Source organism: Aricia agestis, chromosome 8, assembly GCF_905147365.1.
Source record: "Aricia agestis chromosome 8, ilAriAges1.1, whole genome shotgun sequence".
NCBI lineage: Eukaryota > Metazoa > Arthropoda > Insecta > Lepidoptera > Lycaenidae > Aricia > Aricia agestis.
This window is the reverse complement of record NC_056413.1, coordinates 7,497,274-7,519,580: the sequence shown is the minus strand read 5'-3', so window position 1 is coordinate 7,519,580 and position 22,307 is coordinate 7,497,274. Positions and strand designations below refer to the sequence as shown.

Below are 22,307 nucleotides of genomic sequence, written 5' to 3'. Positions count from 1 at the left end.
AGGTAAACATACAATTGTGTCTATAAGATCTAGCGTCCGCCATACGTACATACTTTGTATCACTTTGTCTATTATTAAGAAAGAGGTATTATTAGGTCAACACTAGGGTGGCCCTTTTCAAGCCTCTATTATACCTCCAAAATATATATATATATATATATATATATATATATATATATATATATATATATATATATATATATATATATTGAAAGGCTAGCGAAAGATGATTTTGAGAAAAACGTGAAACGAGGGTAACATGTTTAAATCCTGTAAATGATGTAAACGTAGAAAAGACTGTCGTCAACAAATAATATTGTTTGTGTCAAAGTACTACCAGAACATTACAACAACTTAAGAAAAAAACTATTTCAGGCACAGCAGGCACTGGTTTCGTGTAAATGTTGTAATATAACGTCTATATAGTAAGTTGTGTGGCGTCAAAACGCACGGATCTTATCCGCGCGGCTCGAGCTTTGTTTGTACCGTTAAATATTGAATATTAATACGTGGATGTGGATTGAGTCGATGAGGTCTTAGTTCATAGAGCCTCGCTGTCTGTACTCGAACTCGTGCAACACGCGTGCACCTTTGTTACACCAGTATTAATAAAACTACAGTAAACTACTTGTGACCAACCCCAGTTACGTGCAAGCGACCCGTCGAGTCGTTATCGCCGTCGGCTAGGGGCAGTCCTTACTCATCATCCGTGTAAATGCTTTAGGAATGTCTTCATTAGTCTTGGACCGCGTGCCGCTGCCGAGTAGCGTCGGTGCTGGAATGCTTCCCGTCTGGATCCCGTGGGCAGTCTTCAGTAAATCATAATTTATTTTCTCCGTTACGACGGAGTCTTGTCTGTAAAGAAATTGTAAAGTTAGTAAGATGAAACTCAACATTAAGTACAGTTAAATAGTTTAGGTACACAATTAAATCAATAATAAGAATATAGTCCGTCAAGAAAGTGAAGAAATTAAAAAGTGGCAACATCGTAGTGTCATCCCTTTTTTCTCAGATTGATTTGAAAGGGATGACACTACGATGTTGCCACTTTTTAATTTCTTTACTTTCTTGACATACTATACTTTCAATTTAAAAAAAAACAAATTAAAACAAACCTATAATAATGACACAACCAAAGCAATATTTTGTTTATGAAAGTATTACTACACTTTGACAATGTAGATCATTCAACAAGATATTTCTTTTGCTACAAGAAGTAACTTGTAACACGTAACAACGATAAAAAAAACTCACTTGTAGTCAGGATGCGAGGTGACAAAGTCCCGCATCCACGTGGCCATAGTGTTGAGGTCGCCGGCGGCGCGGCGCGTGATCAGCTTGAGATACTGCTGCACCGAGCAGTGCGTGTCCGCGTCCACGTCCATGCCCGACAGATACGACTCCACCAGCGGCGCCAGACCCGGGAAACTGCCCTCCTGTGAACATTATACATTTGTAAATGCCATAGTAAGTAAATGAGTACCCTTTACAAATAAAAATATTCCCACATGTTTTTCCTAATTGTCAGGCGCTTTTTAAAATGTCAAAGAGAAGGACAAAACATCATAATATACTTAGCTTAAACATTGATTAAATATTTTTATATGTATAGCTGCAAGTAATTAAAGTAACCGTGAAAAGTTGCAATTTTCTAACAATAATTATAATTCTTAAATACTTAATATTTTAAGTATGCAGTGACGTAGTAAAAATATTTAGCAGTTAAAGCAATTCCTCCCAAGTTACCTTTCCATTGACAATTTCGTCGATAGTCATCTCTGCGTATAGCGCGGGCGAGTCGTGCGCGGCGTCTGCGGGCGCGCGCACGTCGCGTCGCCACCAGAACCGCTCGCGCACGCACGCGCCCCGCCGCTGTGCACGTTGCATGTTGTCGTCCACCTGGATATATTTATTTCTAATTTATTGATAAAAATAGTTTGTAAAACAATATGAATTCTTATTGATAAGTTAAACTGTAACTATATTTTATATTATAATATAAAAGGCACGTAGTCATACTTATCATCTTATAATCCTACTAAAAAGTCAACTACGATTAAATTAATTATTTATACAGTTAAATAGTTCAAATTGCAAACATTTTTAACACTGCATAACAATCAAGGGTTTTTACTCACCATACTGATGGGCATGACGAAGTTGAGGCCGTAAGAGAGTATGGCGCGCGTGAGCAGCACGACGAAGCACACGTACGCGGCGTTCTCGAAGTCCGTGAGCTGCGCCTCGCACGGCCGGAACTCCACGCGCCAGCCGATCGACGAGTTCGGCGGCGGCGGCTTGAAACGCATCGTCTGCCAGTTCGTCGACTGGATGTTCTGAGAAATTATTGAACGTTAAGGTGGCCATACACGGGACAATTATCGTAACGATTTATCTCCTCGATGTTAAAATCGAACAACAAATTGTACGTGTGTAGCAATATCGCAAACGATTTTACGTTCAAAAGATCGATTGGACGATTTTCTTGACGATCGATCGAAACGATCGAAACGGGCCCTGATCAGACAGGTGAACCTAAACTTCTGTTAGACGTAAACGTAACGTTATCGAATGTGAGTTGTCATAAGTTTCACACAAACCAGCTTCGATAACGTCACGATTATTATAACTACAGAAACTCATACTCGTTTCTCTGTATTTTAGGCGCTACTGTAAACATATTACATTAGGCTGCCAAAAGTCAAAACCCTTAAGAGCTGGCGCGCACTACGACTTTTTACCGCGCGATTATTTTACCGACCGACCAAAATTCAAATAAAATGTTACTTTATGACATAGGCTATAGCTTTCATTTTCTACCGACATTGGTGTAGCAACCCATGCCGCCGCTGCTTTTCAATGGCGTAGAGCAAAATGAAATCTATAGCTTATATCATAAAGTGACATTTTATTTGAATTTTTGTAGGTCGGTAAAATAATCGCGCGGCAAAAAGTCGTAGTGCGCGCCAGCTCTCATGGTTATGTTCAGGACAAAGAATTCATCACTAGAACAATACCTCGAAGTGGTCAGTCTCGTTGGCGTCGTCCTGGTGTATCTTCTCGGAGAAGAGCGAGACGGAGTCGCGTATGAACAGGTGGGCCACGTGCAGCGCCAGCGGGTGGTCGATGCCGCCCTCGCGTAGCCGCCGGTAGATCGCCGGCTCGTGCACTATCTCTATGTCGTTGTATCTGCGGGACAGGGACAGCAATATTAATTTAAACGTCATTTTGTCGTCTATTTTTTAGACAACATAATAATATTAACATGTTGTCCTAAGTTTAATGGAACTTTTTATAAATAATGGGCACATAAACTGGGTATTTACAATAAGCAAGGGAATGAATGGTATATCGGGCCTGTGACGTCACAATATACAGGGTGCAATTAAATCTTTCTACCAAATTTTGTCCAGGGCTTAGGCATCATTAGGAGAGTCGATTAAACCAAAAAAATTGGGTGTTTTTTGTGACATATGTTATCCCATTTAAAATCGTTGCAGAACAGTCACTCGCTGCGGAGGGTATAAGCGGGGGTGACACGGGGAGAGGCGCGCAAGAGGGGGCACGTCACGCGCGGGCTACGCGTCGTGTCCATTAATTGTAGTGATTTTTAGGATAAGTTTCGGAAGCTATTTCTCAACATTTTAGTACTGAGTGACTATTTAAAGAAAAAATACGTGTATTTTTATTTAGGATTAGGGCCTGTTTCACCACTTTCTGATAAAGTACCAATAGGCTATTCACAGCTTTTTTGACAGATTCTCCATACTTTATCTGTCAAGTTAAGTGGTGGATAGCCTATTCGGCACTTATCAGTAAGTGGTGAAACAGGCCCTTAATGTATCAAAATTTGGCAGGAAGGTTTAATTGCACCCTGTCCAGTGATACTGGAAACATTTTAATTTAAAATGCATTGGCGTTAGCATGTGTGACGTCACAAGTAGTTTAAGCGAGAAAGAGATGAGTAAACGTTTTCTTGCGTATCATATTTTTTAAACCCAGCCCCCAACATCTTTTTTGTGGACATGTTTTATTGACAGTGTTTGACTCTTATAATAATACAAGTCTGCTTACTTACCAACTAACTTAATAGCGTAAAAAATACTTAGCTACAAAAAAACAGCTAATAACATAACAAACTACGACACAAAATTCCTATAGCGTCTTTACTCCGTCGCGGGTTAAAAAAAACGGCAATGGATACAAGAAAGATCTATAGATAATAATAATAATGTTGTAGTAACAAACAATGTGTGATTCACACTGCGACTGCTATTATTCAGAGTCATTCATGTCATTCATATTTTTATGTAACGATTGTTTGAGGAAAGAAAAGCAAATATTAAATAAATACAAATCACAACTCATGCCAAGACATACAATATAATTACATACTTTATCGACGATGGCGTCACCATCGGCGATAAACCGAAAATTAAACCGGCGTGAAACAGCGCTTGCGCTGTGTTTCGCCGAGTGAGTGAGTTTACCGGAGGCCCAATCCCCTACCCTTTTCCCTTTCCTACCCTCCCCTATTCCCTTCCCTTCCCTACCCTCCCCTATTACCCTATTCCCTCTTAAAATGCCGGCAACGCACATGCAGCTCTTCTGATGCTGCGAGTGTCCATGGGCGACGGAAGTTGCTTTCCATCAGGTGACCCGTTTGCCCCCTTATTTCATAAAAAAAAATACATTACAAATGAAAATTTTAAAAGATTACTACTTGACTACGGCAATAGGCATGATGACTATTTTTTTTCTTATTGAATGACGTCACTCTTTCGTAGTTTGTACGCATCGGGAGAGAACTTTGTTCGATAGGTATATTAAATATTGTGTTTATGAAAGTGGTTTAATAACAAAAGTTGCTTTTAATTGCATAAGTTATCGAATGGTATACAAATATTATGAAATTTAATTGAAAAAAAATCGACTTGAATATCCAACTTTGAAGGCGCATAACAAAAAAAATACAAATGCTATCAAGCTGAAATTTTGGGAACACTTATTTTTTACCGTCATTTCTTTATTTTATTTACAAAGTTTTCTAATCTTTGACCTTGTCATCATCCCTATTTTTATTGAAATCGGATCAGCTGTTGTGGAGTAAGATAAGCTGCGATCAAAGCAACAACCGAGGTATTTCGAGAGATGCCCCATAACATCTCGGCGTCGAATGTGTAAGTGCCAAACGCATGTAAAATTACTACACGGATAAAGTTGCATTTGTAACCAATGAGAGGCTCACGTCAACATCCGTGTGTTTACTATTGAGATTTATATTGTGAATGTAGTGATTGTATTTGTGCCAGTAGCTGGCGACATCGGTTCGCGTGCAAGCAGGGCTTCATAACATTAATTGTGCTTATTTTTTGGGTCCCAGGTCCCTATTTCTGAGACTTTGATGTCTGTCTAATGTCTGTCTGTCTGTCTCCAGGCTGTATCTCAAAAACCGCTATAGCTAGACTTCTGAAATTTTTAACATAATATCGTGTATTTCTGTTGATGCTATTAGTATTTGTTGTTAAAGCCTATATTCTATAACAACAAATACTAAAAAAATATATAAGTATTTAAGGAATAAATAAACATTATTCCATACAAAAAGCACAATTTTTTGCCTACTTTCGCCTTCGTGCGCGAGTCCGACTCGCGCTTGGCCGGTTTTTTATGCGGTGTCAACTTACTTCTCATGCTCCGGCGAGAGGTACGAGTCGATGGAGTCGTATCTTGACTTGTGTATGCGGAACTTGTCGTTGGCGAGGGGCTGGAGGCCGCGCTCCTCGCGCGTGCGGCAGTCCACCGACGCCGAGATGACGTTCCACCGACAGTCCACGTCCGTCACGTAGCCGCGGTACAGGGGCGACGCCGCCGATAGCGCCAGCTGGGGAGAGAAGGGTGTAAGTTGTTTAATATTATACAGTTTTACCAGCTTACGACATACAAAAGCCGCTTCATGAAAATGGAGCGAAAAGCAATATAACAATATTATGTTACGCTTTGACCTCACCTCAGCAGCTCAATTCACTGTTTGCAGAGTCGCGGGTCTTTAACTGATGTTCTTGTAAATTGTAATCCACCTCTTACTCACGAAAAAGAAGGTAACATTAAATAAGTCGATCATTGCATATATACTTAACAGTTTATTAGAAGGGGAACTAGGCGATACAGGGCGCCTGTGTGCAAAAAAAGGATTTTGGCGCCCTTTAGGCAAATTTTTGGGACCTTGGTTTTGGCGCCCCTAAAGATGGCAATTTGACGCCCCTAGAGGATGGCGCCCGTGTGCATTGCACACATTGCACATATGGTAGCGGGGGCCCTGAGGCGATAGACAAAGAAAAATAATAATATTATGGATGATTGATGACAAAAACAGTAAAAACAATAATAATTATAATGAGAATGAAAACAATAAATAAAATTATAAATAAAACGTTTTAAATTTAATTACTATATCAATTACTCCTAATGATCACGACGCAACTAGATATCCGCCGTTTATTATTATCGCTAATGAAAAATTAAATAAGTAATATTATTTATCCCTTAACATTTATTACGACTTCCACATTTCGAGTTCTTTTTAATATCCTACACAGATACTGCACACGATTCAATTAGATATGTAAATGGAGTTAATTAAACATAGTAATTAATTAATAATAATCATTTTCTACTAGTAGGTTACATTGTAGAATTGTTATAGGCAACGTTACGTCTACATAGAGCGCCATTAACTACGAGATATCGAGAAACTTTAATTTGAACGCGCAACGTTTTCAGCCTTTATAGCTGACTTTAAACTGTATGTTAATAATATTAAATGATAATCTCAATATAATATTATGCAGTGATATCACACAGATGACAGGCGAGTAACTATAAAATATGTTGAGTCATGTTTATATACTATAACAATCGCCTGCGGTGGCCGGTGACTGAGCAGATGTAAATAAACTACAGAACCACTATCATGAGTTTTTGTTGACATACCATACCTAAGACAAGTATAAAGTATGTGAGGTCGGCAAAAATGAATAAAATGAACTTAGGTTGGGTTGCACCAGAGGCGTGGTTAAAGTTAAGGTTAAAGTTATGGTTATAGTTAAGGTTAAATTTAACTTTAACCTTAACTTTGACCGGAGAAATTGACAGATGACAGCTGGTCCAACAAGGTTATAAATGAACGTGGGCGGGGGCGCTGCTGGTAAAGGAGAACTGTCAAAATGGCGTTTTTGTATGATGACAGCCGTTCCTTTTTTCGCCACGTGCATTTAAAACCTTGTCAAGCTCTATGATTATGGTTAAATATGGCGTCTTGATGGCGGCCATTTTTAACTTTAAGCAAAGATTTGACATATTGCTAATTGCATTGTAGTTAAAGTTATAGTTAAAGTTACAGTTATAGATATAGTTAGTTGGTGCAACCCAACCTTAATAACTAAGTAGGGCCGACCACACTATACTAAAAAAAATGTTGTAATTACGTTGTAGGCAAACGTTTAAATGTAGATATTCTTCAGTCTAAAAATGCAGTCAGATTGTTCTTACAGTGTTACTGTGAGAGTTGGGGAGAATTTTAGAAAAAAATTGATAACGAGACTCCGTGGGGTAGATCTATGATACTAGTAGCAACAGAAAACTGTTGGCATCAGAAAAAATTGATAGAAACAGCAAAATACGGAATAGATACTCTAAAAAAAACTAAGAGGAAGTTTTCACCATTTACTCATACTTATAAATGCTATCTAGTAATCGCCACTCAATCACCTAGTCCGGAAATCGCCAGTGTGATAAGAGCCCTAGAGGTTTGCGTTATTAAATAATACTTAATACAAAGTAACTTTATGGTGCAAAATTATATTCCAGCCACGTACCGAGTATTCCAAATTTAGGTTTAGCCTGCAGTTTGCATGACTTGTTTATTATTTATTTATAATCCATTTGTGATATTGTAATGCGCAGTTGCTAAAATATGGTTTCCGTATTAGCTCGTCGAGCAAAGTTATGTTGCAGCTTAGTTTATTACACACATATTGAGACTTTAACGGCTTCAAGCTAGTGTTAAAATTTTGGGTTTTCTGAGAACGCTATCTGTTTCTTTTTTTGGTTCTTCTTTGTTTTCGTTTACGGATATATTCTGTGTTTACGGTTTGTGCTTACTTGGAACCGATTTACCGATGACTTATGAGAATGTTTATAGTACTATATACCTATTTCTACCTCGAATCGAGTTCGCACGAAATAGTATGAGAATCGAACAGAGATCCGACGTACGAGAATAATAATTATTGTGCCCTATGCACTGCATTTCAGCTGCCTTTCCGACCAACCTACTTACATCTTTGACTGTCGTAGACTCCCTAGTAAATTCCACAGACATAGATGCATGTGTATATGTACGAGTACTTCGCGTGCCATAATCGCGTTCCCAAACAACGAGCAATGCTCGTCTTTAAAAGTCTGTTCTTTAGTCTGCTATCGGAATCGGACGTCAATCGGAATTTTAAAAATGCCTAAATGCCTAATTGTGCCGTATTGAGCTGTAGAAATTCGAATAGAAACATTGGCCTAGATAATGGGCACGTTTCTTATCATCGGTACGTTACAGTAGGTAGGAAAAAAGTGGCACGCTCTTTTTTATACAAGTGGAGGGACATGCGGTATCTATCTTGATCTATGTCTGTGGTCCTCACCATGATAGGGCAGAGTGGCGCGAGCTGGTCGTAGAGGGTGCGGGCCTCGGTGATGCAGCAGGCCTGGAAGGTGAGCTGGAGGCAGCAGCAGCCCATGCCGAAGCCCATGGCGTCCATGTACACGCAGTCAGGCTTCGCCGCGTCCGGCTCCAGCGTCGACGAGTTGTCCACCGGGATGCGAGTGTTCTTGTCGCGGTATACTACAAGATACAATACACTACGGTTACACGGTCAGTCTGGCAGTCCATAAGTCTGAGACTGACGCCAGAATGATGATCCGAAAGGACATAATAAAAAAAATATTATCAGTCTGTCAATCAAACGGTTACGCAATCATTCTTCCGTCAGTCTGGATCAGACTGATGAACTGAACTGAACTGATGCCAGACTGACCGTGTGACCGTCATACGGTGTGAGATGCCTGTACAGTGGGGAAAGGGTATCATGCAAGAGCGTTCAACCTTATTACTGACGTGACCCCCTTGTGTGAAAAAAAAAATCGCGAATAAACTCGCACGGGTGGCCCCGGATATTTAGCCAAAGGGGTGGAAAATTATTATTTTCAATAAAAGTTTTTTTTCTAGTACATATTGTATTGTCGTTTTTCTAAGGCAAATAATTACCTACTACGTGTTACTACCGCGACTGGCGAACGTAAACTTTAAATTTATTTTAGGTCCCTAATGCAGATATCTATACTTTAATATTATCAAGCGGAAGAGTTTGTTTGTTTGAACGCGCTAATCATAAACTACTGGTCCGATTTGAAAAATTATTTCAGTGTTAGATAGCTTATTTATCGAGGAAGGCTATATGATATAATATATTATCACGCTAAGACTAATAGGAGCAAAGAAACAGAGGAAAATGTGGAAAAACCGGGAAAATTATTTGAAAGGGCTTATCCCACGAACTACTAGATCAATTTTTGTTATTTGGCACAGATAAAAAATAGACCACGTGAAGGATCATAGGCTATTTTTTGTAGGCTAATTTGTCTGTGGAATTCCTAATATACGTTGACGAAGACGCGTGGAACGTCTATATAGAATCTATACTAATATTATAAATGCGAAAGTATCTCTGTCTGTCTGTCTGTCTGTCTTGCTTTCACGCCAAAACTACTGAACCGATTGCAATAAAATTTTGTATACAGTTATTCTAGAGTCTGAGAAAGGACATAGGCTACATTTTGATGTGGGAAAATATCTTATTTCCATGAAAATATCGATGAAAATGAATTCGCATTGCGCGTGGCCAGCGCTCATCCCGGGGGTCCAGGGTTCGAGTCCCGCAGGCGGAACAAAAAGTTTTCAATGTTCCTGGGTCTTGGATGTGTATTAAAATAAAATTTCAAAAATCTTAAACATATTTTATGTATAATATTATAAAAAATCCAGAAATATATCGATGGAATGAACATTTTAGTTCTAATACGATTCAACAGATGGCGTTTTATTTTTTACTTTATTGTAACATAGAACTAATCATACTTATGAGTTAGTATGTTTTTGTTTATAGTTTTTAATACGTTAGAATATTATGTTTAATAATATTATCACTTGGTATAATAATAATCAATCTATCTTATCTTATGTAGAACTCCTACTGCATTTCTAATCCATACTATCCATCTATATCTATACTAATATTATAAATGCGAAAGTATCTCTGTCTGTCTGTCTGTCTGTCTTGCTTTCACGCCAAAACTACTGAACCGATTGCAATGAAATTTTGTATACAGTTATTCTAGAGTCTGAGAAAGGACATAGGCTACATTTTGATGTGGGAAAATATCTTATTTTCATGAAAATATCGATGAAAATGAATTCGCATTGCGCGTGGCCAGCGCTCATCCCGGGGGTCCTGGGTTCGAGTCCCGCAGGCGGAACAAAAAGTTTTCAATGTTCCTGGGTCTTGGATGTGTATTAAAATAAAATTTCAAAAATCTTAAACATATTTTATGTACTAGCTGTTGCCCGCGACTTCGTCCGCGTGGACTTTAGTTTTAGCGCGCGGTGTCAACAAAATTTGTGTCAAATTTAAAAACTTTTTAAAACCCTGGTAAGTGGTACCCCTCTTAGGGCCGCGCTACACCGGAATGGCAGCGCTGAAAGTGCTCGCCTCGCCGCTGCCATTCCGGTGTAGCGCGGCCCTTAATTAATCAAAATACCCAAAAACAGCTGTGCAGTGTGCACATAATCTATACTAATACTAGCTGTTGCCCGCGACTTCGTCCGCGTGGACTTTAGTTTATAGCGCGCGGTGTCAACAAAATTTGTGTCAAATTTAAAAACTTTAAAACCCTGGTAAGTGGTACCCCTCTTAGGGCCGCGCTACACCGGATTGGCAGCGCTGAAAGTGCTCGCCTCGCCGCTGCCATTCCGGTGTAGCGCGGCCCTTAATTAATCGAAATACCCAAAAACAGCTGTGCAGTGTGCACATAATCTATACTAATATTATAAATGCGAAAGTATCTCTGTCTGTCTGTCTGTCAGTCTCGCTTTCACGCCAAACGCCAAAACTACCGAACCGATTGTAATGAAATTTTGTATACAGATAGTCTAAAGCCTGAGAAAGGACATAGGCTACTTTTTTACTGGAAAAAAGGGTTGTCAGGGGGTTAAAATGCGTAAATTTGTTCAAATTAAGTTAGTTCCAAAAATTCATAATAGATGGCGCCGTGCGTCTTCTACATCGCGCTGACGCTTGCTCAAAAGTCTTTCTATAAGAGGTGGTATCATCTTACATTTAAGTTTCGATTTTTTCGATTGTTATATCTATTCTACGGTATTAAATAACTCAGTACTTTATCTGTGCAGTGACGTAACCTTAAACCTATCAATGATAAATAGTTTATGGGTAAAGTTGTGTAATTGGGGGGCTAAATAAGCTTTAAAATTTGGCATAAAATATAAAGTTTAATATAAAAAAATGAAATACTTATTGTGTGCACACTGCACAGCTGTATTGATTTAAGGGGTACCAGGGTTTTTTTATAAAAGCTTTTGACACCAATTTTGTTGACATCGCGCTTTATAAACTGAAGTCCACGCGGACGAAGTCGCGGGTAACAGCTAGTAAATAGATAAATGTAAGGTTTTTATTTGACATACTCTAGAAAAAGTGTAGAGAAATTAAAACTGTATATTCTACATATTTTTTGTTCACATTTTACTATCTAAGACTATACGGACTTATTATGTTATCAAGACACATTTTAGACCAGGGTAGAAGCCTTTAAAAATAATGAAAAGTGAAAAAAAATTATAATAGAATGAAACCCATTAGAAAAGGAGGGAAATATGATAAAAAAACCGGCCAAGTGCGAGTCGGACTCGCGCACCGAGGGTTCCGACAGCTTAAAGGTATTATAGACCTGAGTATTTGGTATGAATTTCAATTTAATACCTCTACGCGTTTATGAGGAAATGGGTAGTAAGTTTAAAATTATTAAAAAAAATATATTATGTGATGTAACTAAAAATTTATGGTTTTCGTAATTTTTCCTTTATCTATGCTATAAGACGTTGCTTCGTACCAAATTTCAAGATTCTGAGTTCACGGGAAGCACCCTGTAGGTTTTGATTCCCATGCAAGTGTCGAAAATTTGCGGCATAAACGGCTGTATCTTTTGATTGCGTTGGCTTAGAAGTTTGATTTTTTCACAGCTTCAAGGGACAGTAGACCTGAGTAATTGATATAAATTTCAGCTTCATACCTCCACGCGTTCCTGAGAAAAAGGGTCTTGACAGACGGACAGACGGACAACAAAGTGATCCTATAAGGGTTCCGTTTTTTTCCTTTTGAGGTACGGAACCCTAAAAATGAAATTAAAAATAATTTACGGGCGATCCGAGGTTGGGAAGGGGATGGGGGTGAGTTTTTAAGGGTAAAAAACGGTTTTTCTCGATTTCCGGCAAAACTAAAAGTCCTATCGAAAAAGTCAAATAGAAAAGTTGTAGATAATAAAAAGATCTAAAACTTTTGTATTTACACTTTTTTCACATAACCTCAAAATTTATGTGAAAAATTCAAAAAACCAAGTTTTTGGTTTTTTATTTTTATCTTTTACAAAAAAAATTTTTTTTTAACGAAATTTTGTGAAAACTTACCTTTTTATGTCCCAAATACGCTGTAATTTATTTAATTAAAAATATTTATTTTTTCACCTTATTTTGAATTAATATCGAAAAAACACCCTAATTTTCAATCGAAAATTCACCCGTCAAAATATCAGCTTTTTTCAAAAAGTTGGTGTGGTTTCTGTTCGTTGAAATCTCTACTTTCCGATGGTGAAAAAAAAATATATGTTACTATGGTAAATCTTCTCAGAAAACACAAAAATTAAAAAAAACTTGAATTTGAAAAATTTTTTTTAATTATTATAAATAATTTTGAGCTATTTATTAAAATTTAGACTTTAATTACTCGAAAAACGTTAGATTACATGTGACGTTGATAACAAAAAAATTGCAAATAAAAATATACTACTATAATTAACAAACAAATAAGTTAATTAAATTAATATTTAATAAGACATCTACAATATTTGGAGAAAGTTGTCTAATTTTCTTTAAATTATATGCGTAGATGCTTATTTATAACTATTTTGAGATAAATTATATATATACCTGAGTAGATATACCTGAGTGACCTACGAAAAATTGTAGCCCATCAAAAGGTATTTCGTGGAGAAGTGGGGAAGGGGCTAGGCGGGTCTGGGTCTTACTACATACATACCTACTATTATATACTATATATTTCGTAGCAGCTGTTACATTAAATGATATTTTAGTACAAGATAAAAAAATAATTATCTCCTTAATTTTGCACAAACAAATTTAGTTAATCCCATGAAAAAAAATATATTTCAAAATCTATAAAAAATATATTTAAAATCTATAAAAAATATATAAAATATATATCGTAAATATATTCATACTTGGTTGGGTAACGAACTAACAGCAACAGATTGGGGCTGGAAGCAATTTCAACGTGGAATTATGCCCAAATTTACACAAAAAGAATTAATTCCGGAAATATTGCTCAAAACAATTTGCTGCAGCTGTGAAACTGGATGTAACAGTTTAAAATGTGGTTGCCGAAAACATGGTTTAAAATGCACAAATTTGTGTTCAAACTGTCATGGTTCTGAGAATTGCTCCAATATTGAAAAAGAAACCTATGAGGAAGTTAATGATTCAGAAGATATTGTGGATGAAGAACCAACGCAGTCTGGAAGTAATGTTGGAGAGGAAGAAGGTGATAATCATGAAGATTTCGAAGATCTACTAGAATCGGAGATGTTTGACGAATCTAACGATGAAGAAATGCCATCAAAAAGACAAAAACTTATGAATAAGTGATTAGAATTGAAGATAAGGTATTTATGAATGATGAGATTAATGTGTTTAAAAATATTGTAATGAATAACGTAATGAGAATAAAGCATCTACATTTAATAGTACGATTTACATTTATATTTATCTATAATGAGATTTTCTATGACATAAATGTAATTAGAATTAAATAAATCAACTTTTTAATTGAAACAAATTGCAGCAATCACATTTTTTAGATGAAATTATTTATAATGATTTTAAAAAAATTTTCGAATTCAAGTTTTTGAATTTTTGCATTTTCTGAGAAGATTTACCATAGTAACATATATATTTTTTTTTACCATCGGAAAGTAGAGATTCCAACGAACAGAAACCACACCAACTTTTTGAAAAAAGCTGATATTTTGACGGGTGAATTTTCGATTGAAAATTAGGGTGTTTTTTCGATATTAATTCAAAATAAGGTGAAAAAATAAATATTTTTAATTAAATAAATTACAGCGTATTTGGGACATAAAAAGGTAAGTTTTCACAAAATTTCGTTAAAAAAAAAATTTTTTTGTAAAAGATAAAAATAAAAAACCAAAAACTTGGTTTTTTGAATTTTTCACATAAATTTTGAGGTTATGTGAAAAAAGTGTAAATACAAAAGTTTTAGATCTTTTTATTATCTACAACTTTTCCATTTGACTTTTTTCGATAGGACTTTTAGTTTTGCCGGAAATCGAGAAAAACCGTTTTTTACCCTTAAAAACTCACCCCCATCCCCTTCCCAACCTCAGATCGCCCGTAAATTATTTTTCCTTTCATTTTTATCATATTTCCCTGCTTTTCTAATGGGTTTCATCCTATTATGATTTTTTTTGGTTTTAAAAATTATCGACCCTGGACTATTTACATAAATTAAAATATTTTCCTCTATAGATGCCCGTATTAAAGAACACTGACTTTCGTAAGTCACCTCAAAAATATATATAATGTACTTAAAGATTGTGCAATTTCAAAGACCATGGAACCATTTATGTAGGATGGCTTCTTGCAAGGCTACTTCTTCATTATTATAGGACTTACAATTATGTATGTGGATATTGTATATAATATTTAGTTACAAAATTGTAAACTTTATTTTAAAAGATTAATTTTTTTCTCACTTTTTTTGGTAAAAAAGTGGGCCCCGTGCGAGTTTCTTACGCCGGTTCTTCTCGCCGGGTTAGTTCCCGAACCGGTGGTAGGCATCATGTAGGACATTCTGAAAACATTTATTTTAAATTTATTCAGAAATAAAACAATTTTGATTTTTGATTTTTTTGATTTTGATTTACCGGCACAGCCTTGAAACTTTTTTGCCATTAGATATTAATAAGAAAAATCTAGTCTTGAAAAAAAAAACAAATGATTCTGATCTATCGGTATCGTGTACTAAGATGGTATCTATTGTCGTTAATTAGGTATAATAAAAAAATTCATGAATTTAATCATGCTGGGCGGTGAAGATGATGTGCATTTTTAGATATAGACGACACGCAGGAACCGTACATTTCCAGAAAAAATTGCTTATTGTCCTTCACTGTACTCTCTATAACTGTGCCCAATAGGCAATAAGTAATAACATAAAAATCGATCCCACCAGTAGTTCGTAAGATTAACGCGTTCAAACAAACAAAATTAAGGGAGTTTACCACCTCGTACGAGCGCCACCGATAATTTAATTCGTTTTGCAGAAAACCGTCTGCAGTTTTCTAAATCAGAAAATATACCAACAAGTCCAACGACACTTACTTGGTAAATTGATGGCAACTTTCTCTCCTCTTCTCTCTCTGATATTGGAGGTGAGGGTTTTGAAGCGAGGGTGTCCGGGGAAGATGGCGTCGTCAGGGAAGAAGTGGGACTTGGTGACGCCGCGGTCTGGCGTCGCCGTCAGCGGCGGACTCGTGAAGCCCGGACATCCTAACCTGGACATACGAATCGTCGTAAGTCAATCAGTCACGAAATCATGAAATCATCATCACTATCAGCAGTTGCTGCTCACAACAGTCAACAATAGTGTGACTGCCACATTATTTTCGCCGCGCTATGTACGAACTCTGCCGCACCCCTAGGCCGCGGCCTATAGGTACGGTCTTTATATGAATCCAAGACTGTTGTACTGTACCATACCTACTAGCTTTGGTAGTTAAAAAAAACATAGTTCTTCTTCAATATTTCATTTGAGTATGAATATAATTTCATTTTTAACGGGTGGGAAAATGATTTGCTGCTTTTGTTTGGTATTTTAAATGCTGTTAGTTTTAGGAATGCATACAATGTTATCTCTTTCATAAGATTTCATAAGATTCAGTCTAAGACCTAAGTGGTTGTTCGTAGTTGTAAACGCAAGTTTCTTACCTAGGAAAGTTAGTTATACTCATAATAACTTCGCCGTCTTTGAGCAGGCTGCTCGCCTCAGCTCTTCTGTACAGCATGTTAGCCTCTACGATGTTGAAATGTGCGAGTAAGCCTCCGTAGGGCTTGCCTGGGGTCCCCTCGATCATGTAGGCTCCATACTCCGGACGCCATAAGGACTTTACACCTAAAAGATTACGAAAAGTTTAAATTCCTCATATGTGTACCTACAGCTATAAGATATTGGCTTTCTTGTATCATAATAAGGACGTAGAGTATTCATTCATAACTTTGGTCATTAAGAGGTTAAAAAACGCTTATCAATTGTTTTAACTATAGTCATAAGCTAAAGTTCAAATAGTGTACTTATTTATGCTCCAAAATATATTGATCAAAAAGGCGCTCACATAATGATCCGATATTCATCAAGGTCAGTATGGTGTGAATTAATGACGTCATATCAAGCTGACCTCGGGGGCGACTGCATAATATTACATAGATTATATATTGTACAACCTAAGTACTATATGTATACCTATTAGTTATTACCATGGTTATAACCTACAATCTACAAAGTAGAGTACTATGTTACATGACCTACATTTTAGATATGCGACGCTTAAACATCAACATGAAGCAAATTAATCGAAGTTTGTCAACAATTTACATTTCCACGTTACACGAATGTTTTGAAAATAAATTATCGTCAGATTCAAATTGTCGTAAGTGTTGATACAAGCGAGCGCTAGAGGCCCGATTCTCAAACTAGAACGTCGGCAATAAGTCGCTTCAATGGCACTTGGCAGGCAGTCTCGCTCGCTGTTGAAAGAATAATTATAATATATTCTTTCAAGAGTTAATGAGGGAGTGATATCGATAGTAGTATTATAAATGCGAAAGTGTGTCTGTCTGTCACTTCACGCTCAAACCGCTGAACCGATTTTGCTGAAATTGCTTAAAAAACTTTAAGTCTCGGGAAAAGACATAGGATACTTTTTATCCCGGAAAAAATGACGGTTCCCGATAAAGGAATTTTTGCACAACGGAGTTGCGGGCGTCCTTTAGTTCCATATAATAATGAGAATAGGAATTAGGATGGATCTGGATTTTCGAAGAATCCTGGGGCTAGGTTAAATATATTGAATGATCCAGCGCAAAACCGTCTTATATGTCGGCGAAGCGAAATTGTGTGAAGCATCACTTATGCGCGCCTGTTACTGTTTCCAATGATAATAATCTGCTTTGAGTTAGAACTTTTCCTCACTCCAGTGACAACTTTTAGCTCTTCTGTGAGTAGATGAAAGAATCGAAATGCCACTATTTACAGTACGAGTTGCTTGGAGGCTCGTCTTAGCTTCTATACATATTATAAAACAAAGTCGCTTTTTTTTCCCTCATGTCCCTTTGTTCCCTTTAATCTTTAAAACTACGTAACGGATTTTGATGATTCTTTCAGTGTTAGATAGCCCATTTATCGAGGAAGGCCTATAGCTATATTTTATCACGCTAAGACTAATAGGAGATAAGAAATACAGGAAAATGTGGAAAAAACGGGGAAAATTATTTGAAAGGGCTAACTTGAACGCGCTAATCTCAGGAAATACTGGTCCGATTTGAAAAATATTATTTGGCACAGATAAGAAGTAGACCACGTGAAGGATCGTAGGCTATCGATTTTAATAATTTTTTCAGTGGCTATATTATATTTTATACCCGTGCGACGCCGGGGCGGGTCGCTAGAGTTAGAATAAGATCCTTTAAAGTTTACTTATAGTTATTGACACTAGACTATATTTACAAACATAATAAATATATACTTTATTAAACATGGTCAAGGCTAAACTGTGGTATGTGAATGAAATGGTATACGTAATATCTAATCTACCACATCTATTAATAAAGGCATTATAGATTTTACTAATAGGCAGCAGCCATAATAAACTGTCATCAAGATAAAAGTTATAACATTGGTTATATAAAACCTCCTTTTTTAAGTCAATTAAAAACAGTATTAAATGTACATACTGAAAATAACCATGAGTCATTTGTATGACATGACTTGCATTTTTATACTCGTAGAAACAAGTTGTTAAGACTGACAAGACAAGGTAATTCTTATGTGTTATTCAATATGCGTCGCCAGTGATAATACTGATAAGAATACTATTCTAATGACATGAATTAAAAGAGATATGTATTTACAAAATGTTGATGCATGACTGTATGTATGTCACTAGATTAGGATTTAGGTCTGTTCAACAATATGAATATATTCTGGCCAAAACATATGTGAGAAAGTCTTCTGAAGGACTCTCTACACTTCAAAAGGGCATTTAACGTACCCACGATAACGTGACATCCAGAATTATAAAAGCGCACAAATTCAAACAAAAATCTTTTAGTAATAAAACAGTTCTTTTATAACTAACAAAACAACGAGAAGTCAAAATTCAGGACCTAGTTGAAAATCACTCCTCTTTGTTTTTACTCCGTGATCGCAACTCCGTCCGTGTCAGTCCGAGCTTCGAACAAGACATTTTTATGCTCAAGTGCAATCTCGTCAAACTCGCGAGATCTCGCCTTTTTTTCGTCCGAGATCAATCTGGCTAAAAAAGGCCGAAATTGCATTCCCTAGTCGTGGCCATTTCACTATGACCACAACGCGTTGTGAGCCATTTTTTCGCTCACTGAGCATTTTCAGTCTTTGAGCGTAACATATAATATATAGTATATTGATTATTGATTATGTGCTACTTAAAGTAGTAAAAAAATAAATCCATTAATGTTAGCCACATAATAATAAAGATATAATACAATACAAATAATAATAACACTAGATCAGAGATTCCCAAACTGTGCGCCGCGGCGGCACCCTGGTGCGCCGTGGAAAGGCAAGAGGGGTGCCGCGAATTGATCCTCCATCATTATCCGGAACCGCAAATATTATAAAATTAAATTATAATATTAATTAATATGTAAAGCAGGTAGATGATTAAATATTTGTTTATTACTTAACCTAACTATAATTAATTAAGGTATTTATTTATGTAATATCTTTGTCTAATAGCTAGGTACAGTAGGGCGCCGTGACAAAAATATATTGTACGGGTAACTGCGCCGCAGGCTGAAAAAGATTGGGAACCCTAGCACTAGATGATATTTGGGAGATAAACTGTAAGCAGTCTATTTTTATACCATCACTTTATAATTGCAACCATTATATTCAGGTGTAAACATATTATTCCTAACTGACAATATAATTCTTTAAATCTTATAATAAATATATACAGCTATTCTTTTTTTACAATATACCTTCTAAATCCTATAAGCTCATGAATCATGATGTGCTAATCATAAGGATAGAAACCCACTTAAGAATTTGCCTGAAAAATAAAATCAAATCAACCTTTTCATTTGTAATAGTAACTTAACTGATTATTGAAGTAATTACTGGTAATTTTCATTCAAAAGTGAAAATCACTAATCAGTAAAGAATGATTCATGCTAGTTGCTCGAATCAATGACTTGTACTACAATATTTTGCAATCTCCTGTAACATGTTTCTGGTTTTGAAATGAGATTGGTTTTAACAATCTTTAAAACAGCATGCATGCTTACACAGGCAAAAACATTAATGTTTTATTCTGTTACTTTCACATACTGTTTACAGTGTATGGAGATAAATTGAATAAATGTCCTAAATCTAATAATTATAATAATAAAAAAATAAAAAATATAGTTACTTTGTGGATTAGTTAGCTCCTTTTCTTGCAATTGTGGTAACAGCTCTGCAGCTCTTAAGCTAACTGTTGCTCTCTGATTTTCATCATCAAATTTCACTATGATGTATTCTACCTGATGATAAAAAAGTGTATTGTTATGGACTGTTATGGTTATGTGTATGTTAAACTCTCTGTGAACTACAATAAAAGTTATTAAGTAGACTATTTTATACCAAATCTTCTGATAAGCTAGGTCTTTCTATTTTTACAACTACTACAGTTTGAAAGGTAATCGTAACTTTACACACACACAAATTGTATAAGTAGTAAAATACTAACCTCATCTCCCCATTTAAGTACATCACCAGTGCGATCTCTTAACTTGCTGTAGAGATTTATAAATTGTTCTACACCATGCTGCCGTACATGTTCCGCAAGGGCTTTAGTCTCCTTCCAAGTAAGTGGGCTTCCTTCAGTCAGTAATCCCATGTTAACAACTTGAAAACTTTGCGGTGTGTTGCGTAAAACTCTTGATACACTCTTAGTACCAATAAACACACAAAATCTATTGATTTGTAAAGCAAGGTTCATGTAATGGTTATGCCAATATCGGTAATATTGATAAACAATTCTGATATAAAAATGTCTTAGAAGATTAAAGTATGTTTGTGACTTTTAGACGTTTATTATGAGTCCGCCTCATGCGTCCGTTATGCGGCTACTGATAAAAAGCCTGTAATCTTTACACTACGCTTTTAAAATACGAAGCAATTATCTGGATAAATCTGTATAAAATTTATTGAAATTTATTACGAAAATGACAATGGACAAATGACAAAAGTCACAAATGACAATTGACATATCATTTTTTTTTCTTATTATGGCACTTCGGCTATTTAAAGTCAATACAGTCTTTCAAGAAGTCAAGTCGGTCGATTCAGTAGGTAGGTTGTTTTAGAGGGAACACAAAATAGCACGTTTCTGAATATTGCATCACTTTCCTACATTTCACACTTGTGCACGATAATGAATATATTCTTAATGGTTAATATCCTAATTCCTACCAATATTACACATTAAAAACCCAGATAACACAATTTTAGGATAATAAGGATATGCGCGCACGGGCTACTTAGTTGCTCGGCGATTTATTTGTCTCTTTCGAAAAATCGCCATGTTGCCGGGATGCGCGCACGAGAGCGACAGCAACCCGATTTTTTTCAGTTTTTCTAGACAGTCATCAACATGGATTTGGTCGAGACGGCTGTGGTCGTTGCACTCGCAATAAAAAACCGAAGAAAACGTCGAAATATAGAATATTCCAGCCTCTGTTTTTTCCTTTGCTGACAGCTGACCCCAAACCTGGAAGAGCTGCTGGCAAACTTCCTCCCAGCCCTTTGATTTCGCATTTACGTCTAATTCTTTTATTTTTTTATTACACAGTAATGGTCAGCTTTCTACTTCTTCAATAAGTCTACTATTTATCGATATCTTCTTCGACTGGCATTTTAGTTGGCATCTCGGAACATAAAATGCGCGCGAGTATCCGTCCATACACTGCTTACACACAAATTCACGCCGCGGCGGTCGAGTGACAACTGGCCGGTCGGCGACTTTTTTGTTGCCCGTACGCGCATTTGCATAGAAACCAATAGGGAAGGAGACAGTTGCGTCGCGGGCTTGTCTCCACTCTCCGACCCCGCGAATGAAAAAGTTGCCTAGAGCTGCGTCGCTACGTGCGCGCACTTTCATACTAGCTCCTACTTCCTAGACTTGATCAAGATTCAAGAGACAAATAAATCGCCGAGCAACTAAGTTGCCCGTGCGCGCATACCCTAAATAATAACACCCAGATACATTTTTTAAATATTAACCGTAAGGCGTAAACTCACGTAAACTGTGTCATAGAATCAATAGATCATATTTTTAAAATGAATAGTGATAACTGATTAGTAATTAGTCATTAGATTATTAAAAAGTTGTTGTTTATTGCATTTTTTATTATTTAATTGAGATAAGAAACGGCTATATACCTTATTACGTAAAAATAGTGATCAACAATCCACTGACCACTAGCAGTGATTGCTGGGACTCACAAATAATGGTCCCTTTTTTCTTAGATTGATTTGAAAGCGATGACACTACAATGTTGCCACTTTCAA

At 36.5% G+C, this 22,307-nt stretch overlaps 1 protein-coding gene across 1 annotated transcript; it reads right to left on the bottom strand.

Annotated features, from left to right (window-relative positions):
• Positions 1 to 207: 207 nt before the first annotated feature.
• On the bottom strand, positions 208 to 20,944 carry LOC121729508 (glutamate--cysteine ligase catalytic subunit). The gene is made up of 11 exons (XM_042118039.1): positions 20,485 to 20,944; positions 20,167 to 20,278; positions 16,427 to 16,610; positions 15,821 to 15,993; positions 8,697 to 8,896; positions 5,688 to 5,884; positions 3,018 to 3,189; positions 2,139 to 2,336; positions 1,747 to 1,899; positions 1,255 to 1,436; positions 208 to 855 (listed from the first exon to the last, which is right to left on the bottom strand). Exons 1-11 carry the CDS (start codon positions 20,734 to 20,736, stop codon positions 684 to 686), a joined length of 1,995 nt encoding a protein of 664 aa, XP_041973973.1. The 5' UTR covers positions 20,737 to 20,944; the 3' UTR covers positions 208 to 683.
• Positions 20,945 to 22,307: the final 1,363 nt, after the last annotated feature.